This window comes from Falco rusticolus, chromosome 6 (assembly GCF_015220075.1).
Source record: "Falco rusticolus isolate bFalRus1 chromosome 6, bFalRus1.pri, whole genome shotgun sequence".
In the NCBI taxonomy this organism is placed as follows: domain Eukaryota; kingdom Metazoa; phylum Chordata; class Aves; order Falconiformes; family Falconidae; genus Falco; species Falco rusticolus.
Window position 1 is genome coordinate 1,610,105 of NC_051192.1, and position 12,935 is coordinate 1,623,039.

At 51.1% G+C, this 12,935-nt stretch overlaps 1 protein-coding gene across 3 annotated transcripts in view; it reads right to left on the reverse strand.

Annotated features, from left to right (window-relative positions):
- Positions 1–871: 871 nt before the first annotated feature.
- LOC119149897 (WD repeat containing planar cell polarity effector) overlaps positions 872–12,935 on the reverse strand; it is a 154,683-nt gene continuing 142,619 nt past the window's right edge. For 2 of the 3 annotated variants that reach the window (XM_037391769.1, XM_037391771.1), the window contains 3 exons: positions 8,803–8,903; positions 7,278–7,306; positions 872–1,213 (listed from right to left, as the gene is read on the reverse strand). In XM_037391769.1, the coding sequence (XP_037247666.1) occupies positions 1,163–1,213; positions 7,278–7,306; positions 8,803–8,903 (181 nt within the window). In that variant the 3' untranslated portion in view covers positions 872–1,162. Of the gene's footprint in view, positions 1,214–6,934; positions 7,217–7,277; positions 7,307–8,802; positions 8,904–12,935 lie in introns of those variants that run through there. The other variant, XM_037391772.1, reaches the window with a different exon arrangement.

Consider the following 12,935-nt stretch of genomic DNA (forward strand, 5'->3'; position numbering starts at 1 on the left):
ACAGTCCCCTTCAGGTAAACTCGTGGAAAGGTACCGATGTGGATGAAGTGCCAATATGGGTCAGGAGTTCTTCTGGTGCAACCAAAATTGCCCGTGGCGCAGCAGAAATCCAGCAGGATTTTGGCTCGGAGGGGGAAATGGTTGACTGACTGTGAGCACAAATATTTTATTTTTGTTAATAACAATAAAATACTTCTAATGTCTTTTGTTTGTTTGCTTTTTTACACGGTTCTTTTATTTTTAGTCCACCGTACAAATTTGTTTCTCATACAAAACCAATTTCAAGGCATTCGCCGGCTTTGGGCTGCAGCCACCCAATGCTCCCAAAAAACCTCCAGCTTAAACCGCGCATGCGCCTGTGGCAGAGCCCAAACCCTGGATCTGTACATGCTGCGCCCGACCAGCCGGTGGGAAGAAAGCCCTGAGACGATGCTTGCTCCTCTCTTCACCGCCAGAAAAAAAACAGAGGGCTGGAACAGGTTACGTTACCTTCTCAGTGCATTTTCCCTTCGTGGTTAGAGAAGGCAGATTAAAATCTGGACTCCAATGGGAAGATGTTTAAGAGGCTCCGCGTCTTTTTTTCAAGGCAAAATAATGGTTATTCAACGATATATCTAGATATGAAAATTGAGAGCATTCTTCGAAAAATGCTGCTGACTGTGAAAGGCTGCTCTTTCACAGAGGTATCCTGAGTGAAGATTTTATCTGCTGGTATCTCAATAGGAGGGTTTTCAGAGCCTTAAGTGGAAATTCAAATCTGCTTCCAAGTGAAGATTGTTAAAATATATAATGTGTAGGGAATTACAGACTTTCTCCCAAGAAGTTCATGGATTTGTCCAAGACACCCACCCCACCCACCCACCTGCCTGAATTTGTCAGCATTGCATTTGTACGATACACAGTGATCCGCAATTACTCGCTTTTTTGATGTCTTCGAATGATGCCACGAGAGCGTCACCCGGTTGCCCCCCCCCGAGCAAACGCGGGGCAGCCAGTGTGGGACGGGGGCAGCCTGGCCGTCCAAGGGCAGCGGATCCGCCAAGCCCGGAGCTTCATCTCCCGCGAGTGGCTGGATCCAGGGCTGGCTGGAAGCTCGCTGGAGGTCTTTCCGTGAACCTCCCCACCTCGGGGAGGTCTCCCCCTCCTTGCTGTGGCAGCTCAGTCACACCAGGCCGAAGTGCACGACTTGGAGAGTGCCGCCGTCCCCCGTCCCCTGCGGAGGGACAGACAGCATCAGGCCGGCTGCGGGGCCAGCACCGAGGGGTGGAAGCACCCTCCCAGCCCGGGCAGGGGGGGCACCTGCAGACACCGGCCCCCTTTGCCCTGGGAGCGGAGGCTGCAGCCCCACAGTGGTGCAGACTGCCTCGCGGCTCAAGGGAAGGCCCCTCTCCCCGTTTTTTAAGCCCCTTTGCGCCCCCTCCCCTGCTGCTCCGGGGGAAACCAGGGGCTGCAGCTCCCGCGGCCACTCACCATGGCCCCGGCGGGGGGCACGGGGTGCGCAGGAGAGGGGCTGGGAGGCCCCACCTGCCTTCGAGCCCCTTTCCCCGGTGCCGGGAAGCTTATTGGCAAAAGTGAAACTTTAGATTTTTGTTACCTTTTAATTAAAACATACTGCAAACACCGCAGGGCTAGGCTGACGCCAGCGGCGAGCGCGCCAGGCTCCCCAGGTTCGGTGGGGCCAGCGTTCCCCACTCCCCGCGCAGTGCAAGCACCCCATTTCAGCACAATTCCCCGTGCCGCAGGGTGGGAACCTCAGCCCTCCGGATCCGCACAGGGCACGGAGATGGGGAGAATGTGGGCCACGAACAGAGGCTATTTCATAACACGGGCTAGCGTGCCTGTGAAACCCATGAAATACTTTGCCTTGGAAAGCGCTGTAGTCTAGTGAGTCATTGCTTTCTTTTGAATTACAGATGAGTAGCCAGCCCTTCACGATGCAAGGAAAAAACTAGGTGTGGAGCTGAAAACAAAGGGGAACGTGTGTTTGTGCTGTCTCGGCGGGCAAGACGCTGGCTGGCGTGGGAAGGGGGGTGGGCTCGGCCCTGGAGGTGGCTGTCAGGGCTGTGGGAGAACCGGCGAGGGCAGATGGGACTCACCTCAGTGACTCCCTGCTCGATGACTTCAGGAAAGAGGGGAAAAAAAAAAATTAAAAAAATTCCCCTAATACTTTCGGCTTCGTAAGGAACCTTTACCAGAGCAGCAGCTCCATCTCATGGCATGTGCAATTCACCACAGAGATCGCGTCGCCCTCCGGAGCAGCAGTGCCGTGCACAGCCTGCCCACCCCCGCATGCAGCGAGCAGAGGTGCGACGGCTCAGAACAAGTGCCGCGTGGGCACGGAGGGTTGTTTCCAGCCCATTGCCGGCCACAGCCCTTGCAGGGAGATGGCGGGAGGTGGCCCTGTCACAACACGACCCCCTGTAAATTCTCGGAGGTGTTTTGAAGATGACGGGAAAAGTCCTCGGCATGCCATCCAGAGCAGCGCTTGCGTCCCAGCCCCACCACATCATCACAGTGCTGAAACTTGACACACAGCATCACCGCTGCAGGTGCTGCTCAGGTGCCCTCAAGGAGGTTACGAGGAGCCTCGCTCAGCAGCAGCCCTCGGCGGGGAGGGGGCTGTGTGCATATGCCTTGGCTTTAGGGTGGCTGCAAGCTTGGCACTTGTTGGAGGCTCCAAAAAAATACAAAAGGTTTTTCTGCAGGGCAGCCACAGCAGTATGTTAGCCTTGAGGAGCATCAGTGGCTGCAGGTAAGGGGTGGCTCTTTTTTCCCTGGGACTGTGTCAGTGCCTGATGCAGAGGGGTTTCTGCTCTGGGGACCAAGGGATGAGGTGGGAAGGTGAATGCAGACTGGAGAAAACGAATGAAACAAACCACCACATCATGTTTGACCATTCAGAGTTCAAGGTTGTTTGGGTAGGTCCCTGTTGCTCAAGGCTCAGGGTCCCAGCTGCATCAGATGATAGGTATCTGACCTAGCTTTTGCGATTCCTGCCTCTGTCTGGGCAGAGGTTAACGAGAACCCAGCTCTGCAGACCCATCTAGCTGCTTTATTTAAAAATACTTTAAAAAAACAAACAATTTGCAAACCTCTCTGGTCACGCTAAAGCAGGCTTGGTGGTGTTGCGTGGGAAGCCTGTGATGTGGCATCAAGCTCGTAGAGGTGTTTAATGTTAATCAAAGGCTGAAGAGTGATAATGACTGGAATCCTCTTCTGACATCTGCATCTTTTCTTATGTAGCATCCCAGCAATAAAAGAAGCCCTAATAATTTGATGAGAGTCGATTTTCATGGTGGAGGAAAAGGGCTGTCTAGGAAGAGGGGAAGCCAGCATCGCAGTGCTGCTGCCTATGGTAATGAGCAGCTACTCAGCCAGAGAAGGAAAACATGAATATCCTGACAGGAGAGCATCCACTTGTGCCCTGGAGAGTTCAGATCGTGGGGCTTTGCATGGTAATGATGTGGTCCCGCTCCGGCGGGCGAAGGGAGGAGCGGCTCGGGAAGGCACACCCTGTAATTGAAAAGCCACTAAGCCCTCTTGGACCTGCAGGGATAGCAGGACGCAGGCAGCGGTTGGCTCGGGCTCCTCAGGTCTGAGGCAGAACAGAGGATCCCTTCCGTCTCCTGGAGCAGGAAATACAGAGAAACCTCTTCCCCGCAGCGCCGCATCGCTCCCGGGAGGCTACGCTTGTTCTCCTGGGCATTACTCTCAAGGGCATGATGAAGGTGGGAAAGGACGGGAGTGGGAGAGAGGAATAAATGAAGGAGCCACAGGGAATTACCTTAAACACTTATTTTTTTTCAGGTGGAGACTGCCTGATTCCAGGCTGCAGGAAAAGCTATGTGGAAGGACATGCCTGTTGTTAGGATCCATAGGTACTGCTCCCTTTCACTGGAAGTGCCTTCCTTCCCTTGGATGGCACCGTACGGAACCCTTCTGGCCAACAGGTTATTGGGTGCTAATACACTAAACCAACCATTCGGTAGCCACAAGGCACCGCTGGCTTCAGCATCTCAAATTGCCGCAAGTAAGGCCAGTCTTCAGCCCAGAAACTACAGAGCACTTGAGATTCACGTTTTCCAAAGGGTCTTGTTTGTACCGAGGTTGGTGGCCAGGGTGTTTGGAGGTTTAGTTTTGCTTATCTGAGGCTGGGCACTGCTACATGGAGACACTGAACCAACCCACGTAGGTTGCTCAAGCTTATCAAACAACAGAATAACGCAGGCGAGGAGGGACCTCTGGAGATCGCCCTGCTCAAAGCAGCCAGAGCAGGCTGGCATGGCCCTGGAGGCTGCCCTCACCCCATCTCCAGCCCTTCCTGGAAGACAGAACTGAACATGAATGCCAGATCCTGGCCTCAACAAATCCTGCGGATGGGATGCTCGCTTCTCACTTGCTTCGCCCCTGCTTGCACAGGGCAAAAAAAGCCGCAGGTTATTCTCGCTCCTCTGGCAACTACCCATGCTGTCACCACCCCCATGCTCAGCAATGGGACCCTCTGGCCAGCAATGGTCCCAAAACAGCTTGGCAAAGCTGTGCAGTCTGCATTTGTCCTCGCCCATCATCACCCATGCACCAAGGGGCTGCAGCTGGCACACACGTGCCCTGCGCTAGCACGAAGCCACCAGGACCGCTGGCAGGGGTGCAGGTGGCCCCCGTGGTAGCACTGCCTCCCTCTGAGCTGCCGCTTGCGTGCTGTAGGGCTAATGCTTTCCTCTAGAAAACAAAGCTCGAGCGTTGTTTGGCTGTGTGACAGCCAACTGCTCTGGCAGGTGACTGGGAACAGTTTGTTGCATGATCTTTGCAGTTTCAGGGAGGAGAAGCTTCCTCATAGCTGAGGGCAGCAGCAAGCGAGGAAGACGTGCGTTACGATGCACCTACAAAAGATGGGTCTGTGTCAGATATGCCCCTGCTGAGGGCTCCGTGGCCATCTGCACCGGGGACAGGTCACTTCTGGTTCCAGCCTTTGGGCAATGAACTGGCAAAGTGGGGCAAAGCAAATCCTCCAGCTCGCTGCTGCAGAGATCCTCCTGCCGAATTGCCTGTGCAAGAAGGGCTGGGCTCTGGGTGTGCTCCCCTCGCGTGGCACCGAGCCCGGTATTGTGAGGGCTTCCTCTAAGCAACGTGCGGGAAGTAGCGGTGGAGGGACGCCAGCCTGGGGGAGCAGGAGGGTGAAAGTGGGACCTTGGGGATGGGCTGTCCATCAAATGCTGGCACTGATGCAGCAGGCTGGTGGTTCCAGGTGCAGAGCCACTGCCGACAGTGGGTTTGGGTTGCCCTTGGGATGGGTTGAACTAAAACCAGAGGTCGGTTCAGCTAGAAGGGGCTGCTCTGATTTGCTGGGTGCCGGCTCCTGCATTGGTACCCAACTGCTCCCAAACTTCTGAATTCCCACATGTCATTAAAAGTCAGGACAGAATCATGTTGGAAATGTATTCCCAGAACTACAAAGTGTTGCGTGGATGGCTTTTGTACTCCAAAAAAACCTGGTGTGCGCACACCAGGCTGCCCCTTACCCAACAAGTCATTGCCCAAGCTCTCACCAGAGCTGCTGCCTCCTCTCCTCGGTCCTGCGAGGAACAGCAGCGCTGCAGGGATGGAGGTGTCCCGCTTTCCCATGGCAGCTCGGCGACCTGTGGGGAAATCAGGGCACCTCCACCACGGTCGTAGAGGTCACGCTTTGACCTGGCAGCTTTCAGCAATGCTGACCGCTCCGCTGCAGTAGCTTTTTGGAACTAAGGATGCTCCCTTGTTGTCCTGAACGATGTGACGGCAAAGCTTTCTTCTTTGTATCACTCTCATTACACAGCCTGTACGTTTGCACTCATGGATCTTCTTGTCATAGTCCAGAGCTTTCAGATGCGCTTCTGAGTTTATTAATTCAACTGCTTAGGTGAGGATAAGGAGCATCTTACACGCAGCTCAGGGGAGGAGCAGCTACCTGCTGGATAACCCACCTGCAAACCCAGGAATCCCACAACATCCCCAGACCATCACCGCTGCTATATTTTACCTTACTCTGTATCCTGAAGCAAGCAAAGCCATCAAAAGGCAACAGGGGACTTTCTTTTGAATCGAGGGACTCCCCGCCAGCGCGACCCCAGCGCAGCGAACTCTGTCACCTGCTCCCCAGCCTTTCCCCATCCTCCACCCAGGCAAAATGTGCCGGGGCCCACGGGAGGCTGCAGAGGTGGGGCCGGCACGTGTTGTTCTCCAGTGCTTCGGGACTGGTAGAACAGCTCTTAGAGCACGATTTTACTTGGCACGGGCTGGTTTTGTAATGAAAGGAATAAATAAGTGCCATCGTGCTCCGCTGGGAGGTTGAAGTGTTTCCTTTCTTTTCTTTTTTTTTTTTTTTCCTTTTAATGATCTGCTTGTATCAAGGCCAAACATTGAATGCTTTGGCCTCAAAAATAAAAGTTTCAACAAGAACTGTAATTGGGAGGAGGCTAAAATGGAGGCTACAATACAGGCACTCTTGTGCCTTCATCCACGCTGCTGCCAGACAGCTTTTATTTATGTTATTTTATTTTATTTTATTTTCCCTGTTTTCCTTTAAAGCAGAACTGAAGGAGTGCTCTGGTGCTGCACGCTGCTGACTCACCAGCTCTGGAGCCAGGCTCCCCCTACGCCTGCGCTCCATCCGCACCCCCAGGACACCCAGCCACCCGGGGCACCAGAGCAGGCTGGGGGGGAACGGCCCCCAGAGATGGGGGCAGCTGATGGCTTTGGGGGACAGGGCAGGGTCCCCATGCCCACCTGGAGGTCTCCTCCTCTCCTGCCCGGGGAGCTTCTTGCGGCTGGAAGCCCAAGCGGGTGCGGGAGGGAGGAGGACACAGGCTCGAGCCTGGCGCTGGGGGAAGGGACCATCCACCTTCTTTGGCAGCACCTTGCAGTTAAATCAGCTTAAAGTGATCATGAAACCATAGGGTAGTATTTCACCCCTCTTTACTGTGGTCTCGCTCTTGAAAGCACCAATACGAGCACTGGCTAGTTCGTGTAAGATGAATGTGGATGAAGGACAATAAGTTCTTTCTTAGGCCCCATCCAACAGGCATCGGGTAATAATTTTCGACTTTTATGCGCTGCGCTCAATTCAAAGCTGCAGACGAAGCCCCGCTCTAGCAGCGTGCACAGGAGCATTTCTACCAATTTCAGCGAGAGCCCTGCAGGCAGACAGCTTGCAGGGACAGGCTCGGGGAGTTTCAGGAAGCTGCAAAATAAGAGTAAATAATAATAAGCAGAAATAAAAAAATAAATCACAAATGGGTTACCTGTTCTGAAGGAACTGCTCTCAGATTTCCTTCAAAAAAAAAGAAAAAAGATCACCATGTTATTTACATTCCGTTTAACGTGCTGAAAACCCCAAACAAACAAGGCTACGGTATTAGGTAACTCCTTCACTTTTTTGATAGGACACAGCTATTTTATAGCCTCTTATTCAATGGATGAATTCAAATGTTTAATATATTGCTTATACAAGTCTACACATGTGGGATATGTATATTCCCTCAACCCCCAAGTTAAAGCAACTGTGATTTTTGCGGATAGGGCAGTGGTGACGCAAGGCCGGTGATGGATCAGGGTTCCCATGTCGTCCCAGCCTGGCGGGGAGCCGTGGCAGGCGTGGGGTGCCCACAGTGACAGCGGTGGCTGCAGCACACCTCCTGCCTGGGTGGTGGGGCTCGGTCCGGGCTGCTGCCTGCGCGCTCGGCCCGTGTCTCGGAGGGTTGTGCAGCCGAGTGCCGTCAGTTGGCTGCTGGAGGTGCCGGGGATGAGGCTTCGTGTTACAGCTTGAGCCCCATTAACAGCTGCCAACATCAAAAAGCAGTCCTGCTGCAGGCAACGCGTTTCTGCCCCTCGCCTGGTGCCGCCTGTGGTGTCCTCCCATCCCCAGGCAAGGCAATTTGGTTCAGGGGACGGGCAAAAGCCCACGGGAAAGAAAACATCCATTTTTTGGGTTGGGTTAACGTGCCGGTGGCTGCCTTCATGATCCCGTGAAGGTGGACGGCAGGCGGCAGTGAGGGGGATGCAGGACCTTCCCGTTCCGATGGTGGCCAGCTGCTAGCGGCTTCACCGTCACGTGGAAGTGCACCCGTAGCTGGCTCGTTTGAGACCATTTCAGTTGTGGCTACAGGAACCGCAGTTAACGCCTTGACTCTGTGCCAGTGTGGCTGGAGACTGGCTCTGCTCCTACGTACCTGTCACTGCAGTGGTGGGACACCTGCACCAGCAGGAGATAAAAAGCCCCATCTCACCCCTTGTGCAAATACTCTTACATGCACCTGGCTGACTTTACAGGGTGGCCCTTTAACCGTGCCTTCTTCGTGCTGGGCTCCTCCTCTGTCAGACTGTAGCACTACTTTGACTCTCCTGTGACAGAGACACCACTGAGGGAGGATGCCCCCGCCCCTCCCCCCCCCCCCCCCAAAGTAGTGCAAAATATGGCTTCACAAGACACGTAGCTGGTGAGGCTATGCTGGTGGCCATTGTGCCCCCAGTAACAGAGCAACAACGACCAAAACTAACCAACACTTTGCCTGTCTTTGTCAAGTCATGCACAGCGCTGCAAGACAAGGATGCTCATCCCATCAGTTGATTTAGTCTATGCTGCGAGAGCTGGTGGCCGAGTCCTTGGGCCTCTCCCTGCTAGCGATACTCAAACCAAGCTCACGCTGCAATGCCACTGCCTTATTTGCCCTCCTAGATCCAAGTTCTTTTCCCAGGTATTATTTCCATTTCACCATTATTTCTAGGTTCACCCCCTTGGGCATACCTGCAAGAGACTCCCTCGCTTACCTTCCTGGCTGCTGGAAAAGGGTTTCCCCGTCAGGAAGGTGGCATGGCCATCTGCTCCAGGCTTATGCTCCTTGTCCTCTGCCTGCCCACGGCTGGTGGGTCTTTGAAAACAAAACAAAAGTGATAGGAAGGGAGGGAGCACGGACTGAAGACTTGGGGAGATGCTGCATAGCACAGCAAAGCTGTTTCATTTGTTTTCTGCCTTTTCAAGTACACAGCAGCCTGTGTAATTCCCTGGCTACAAACTGTAGCTCTTTTTTATCAGATGCCAGCACGTTTGTTGACTGAGCGTCACTAGGTTCACTCATTTGGCTGTGCAGTCGCTCCAGCACCATCCTGTCATTCAAAGATGTGGTGTAAAGCTGGTGTTTTCTGGAGCAATTTAAGTTTTGTTAAGCAGGACAGGCTGGGGATGTGCAACACGTGTAGCAGGCACCTGGCACCGCAGCAGCCCTGCACGGAGGCGGTTGGGTGGGTGCCAGCAGACGAGGACATCAGACCCAAAAGGCAGCACTGATTTTCTGTGAGTTTTGAAGTTAAATCCTGTCCCCACACTGCTTCCATCACTGAAATCCAAGTTGCCAAGGAGCTGCAGGGAGGAAAATGCCAGCTATGTGCTATGGAAATACAGATGGATTTTTTTTCTTTCTTTTGTTTGTTTTGCTCATCTCGGTTTCTTCACTCATCATTAATCTCTGCTTACGTAGGCACGTGGAAAGGCAATCCACTCCCAAGACAGTGGAACTGGAAACATGGAGGCCATCTTGTGCTACCTTGGCTTGCCGACTTGCCGCTTGCCCTGCTGCCCATACACTGCCAAGCGCCTGGTGAAGTCCGAGGGTTCAGCAAGATCGAGTCGAACAGAGAAAATAAACTAAACCTCTCACGCCAGGCCAGCTGGGAACCCCTCTGGGGGGAGTCTCCTCATTTGGGTGGCTTTTCCTCCTCCACGGATGTAGTCATGTTTGACAGCAAGTAGTGTTTTACTCAAGGGTGGCTCTTAGGTGTGACAGCAGGGCAGCTGTGAGAATGGAAATGCGAACGTTTTTGTGTGGCACCCAATTTGTTAACTGCCACAGTGCGAAACCTCGCTAGGCTCTGATAATACAAATAGTACATTCCAAGAATAAAAAGCCCTTTACTGCTGATGAGAACACAGATAATTAAAGAAAAAGCTCAGATTTTCCCTGCGCCTTTGTCTTCACGCTACCAGTTGGGCGATGGCTGTGCAAGCAGCTGGGCATCTGTAAAGCAACTAAAAGCAACTCTCCTCATCAGCTTTCCCCGAGACACTTTTAAGCTGCAGTAATGCAACTCTCCCATCACGCTAAGCTTTATTGGTTCAGCAAAAGAAACTAAGAAACTTCATTGGAGACCAGATTATGCTGGTTGCAAAAACGGAGGGATTCTTCTGCTCTTCGACCCCATTATCTCCTCCGTAGTGTCTTGATCAGCTTTCTTACAGAGAGCCTCGGATTCTGCCGAGACCTGCAAATTGCTTTTTTGGCTGCCAAATTGCCATAACCCTTCTATTTTTATGTTTTAAAAGAGCTTAAAACCCTCCATCCTCTTTGGATGTGTCTTTAAAATTGACCAATACTGGGAGGATTTCATGTATATCCGAAGGCTTAGAAGAAGATGTTACCTCTACCAAGCCTCTAGTTTTACAGTCAACAGACATGAAAAGCCCAGCGGGGATAAAAGGAACATAACCAGTTCTGTCTAATGCACATAAATCTACCTAAGAGCTCAAGGCACTGGAAGTACTCAATGCGCTACATTTATCTGAATCTAAGATACAGAAATGGGTCTTCAGCCCACATGCCACATGTCCCAGTTTGATGCCAAGTTAATATGAATTAAGAGACTGAGATGAATAAACAAGGTCAGTCTGGGCTGGGCCAAGTTGAATCAATGTAAAATAATTGTCAGTATTTTCTGTCAGCAACGCTGGTTTATCTTGGCTTGGGATTCTCGGTGCTATAGATTATAAAATGTTTTCAGTGGAACAGTTGGCAGACATTTTATTGATTTTTCTTTGTTTTGTGAATGCTGGAAAAATTTCCATTAAGTATACACGCTGCTCATGTGATGAAGCCAAATTGCTTTTTCAAACTTTTCTTTCTTTAAGTGTGCTAACACGTTAATACATTAGCAATCTAATTTAATCAAGAGGACCTTTGTCTGGAATCAAGAGGCCATAGAATGCACCTTGATGCATCTCGAGTACTTATGGGCTAATAAGAGTTAATTTCGTGTTTTCAAGGTGCTGTATGCATCGCTGACTAATTAATTTGCCCAACACCCCTTTGAAGTTGGTAATGTATTATCTCAGTTTTACAGATGTAGAAATTGAGAGTGCAACTTCACACAGAGCCACATGCATTTGCCCGCTGTTGCGTTCTTGGTGCACGTGAAGCTCCTGTTGCCTTCACCGGGGCTGCACAATGCTGAAGGATGAGAAGGGATGCTGCAGCAGCCGGGCAGGATTAACACTGCTGAGCTGCTGGATACCACTTCCACGATGAATTTCCTACACCCCATCGCCACATCCCCGCAGCACGCCTCGTAATAGAGTTACTTTGGAACTGAAAATTGCTAGGACAGATACAGCAGCTTGTAAGATTACTCCCGGACCCGTGGCAGACCGTATTTCTCAGCTTATATTCCTGCTATTTGAAGACCTGCTATTTGAAGAAGTTTGCTTCCTGGTTAAAGAGGACTTCTGAAAAAGATAATTGATGGTGGAAGAACAAATGGAAGTGCCATAATGGCAATATTTTGTTTAATTGCATGGAACAGTGGAGCAAGGAATTTTTTTTAATGTGACACACAAAAGTATGCAGCGGGGTAACTCTTAATTCTCTCTCTCTTTATGCTGATTTAATAACCAACATACACAGATATGAAAGACTGCCACGCAGTTTTCTCTTAATGCTTCCTGAGGTTTGATCAGTGGTGCTACAGGCTAAAAATATACAAATATGCTTCTGAACGTAAATAAAAACCTTGCAGAGAGGTATAAATATGTGCATCTTTAAGTACATAAGCAACAGGAAAGTTTTATGATAAATGTCACTGTGATGATATAAATTTTTGCCTTCTACCTTAACCACTCCCACTAAAATAGGAGATATCCTAACTAAAGTAGGAGTCATTCTGGTTTGGGGATGGGGACAAGGTAGGTGGCTCCAGCCCAGCCTCACACACATCCTGACACTACAAATGCAAGATACTGAAACCCACAATGCATTATGGTGAGGCAACAGAAGGACACACTGACGGGGAGCAGACCCACACCGCAGTTAGCAATGCTGATGGCAGAGCAGTGGGGGCAGCCATAGCTCTGTGCTGACCCTGTGCCAAGCTCCGGCACGCTTACAGCACTCACTGGTTGACTCACCCAGAGATAAGCTGTCCCACAGTCAAACAGCTCCTTTGAGGTGTTGTCCAGAGGATCGGTATGCTACCTTGGTCCTCTGAGCAACAGCCTCCATACCTTCTGAAAATGTTTTCCTCATCTACAGGCAGCAAAAGGGTTCCGTTAATCAAAAAGTTTCCATAAACAGGTAACAAGAATAATGAGAGGACAAGGATTGCTAGGCTGTAATGTATCTGACACTTGGAGGGAGGCAATGGCAATGGCCAATGGCAAATGTGAGCCAGAGGGGAGAGCTTTGTCTTGCAAAATTATTCATGGACTGTGCATTGCTGGTGGTATTTAACTTTCCTGTTCATGTCAAGAGTGAAAGAAATGACACAGCAAATAAAATGCCTCTATCTGGAGTGTTGCCCTGAATTCTCTACTGTCCCCAAGTTGCTGTGCGCCCAGCTCAGGATGCTGCCCACAGCTCTCCCCGACAGCCACACTGCTGCTGCTCTCATCAAGTGCATGGAGCTGAGCCCTTTCTCTGTCTGTAAAGCTTTCTGACTGTCAAGGCAAGAAGAGAAGCCAGATCTCGCCTACAGGAAGTTCTCTAACCCTAACCTTGAGACTATTTTACGAATTATTATTTTGGTTCCAGCCTTTTCTGTCCTTTGCTTCCCCTGTCTGTCCCAGGCAACGGCTTTCCTTGTTAGGCAAAGGAGATGATGATGTGAAGAGTTAAATGAAGTGATTTATTAATAATGCA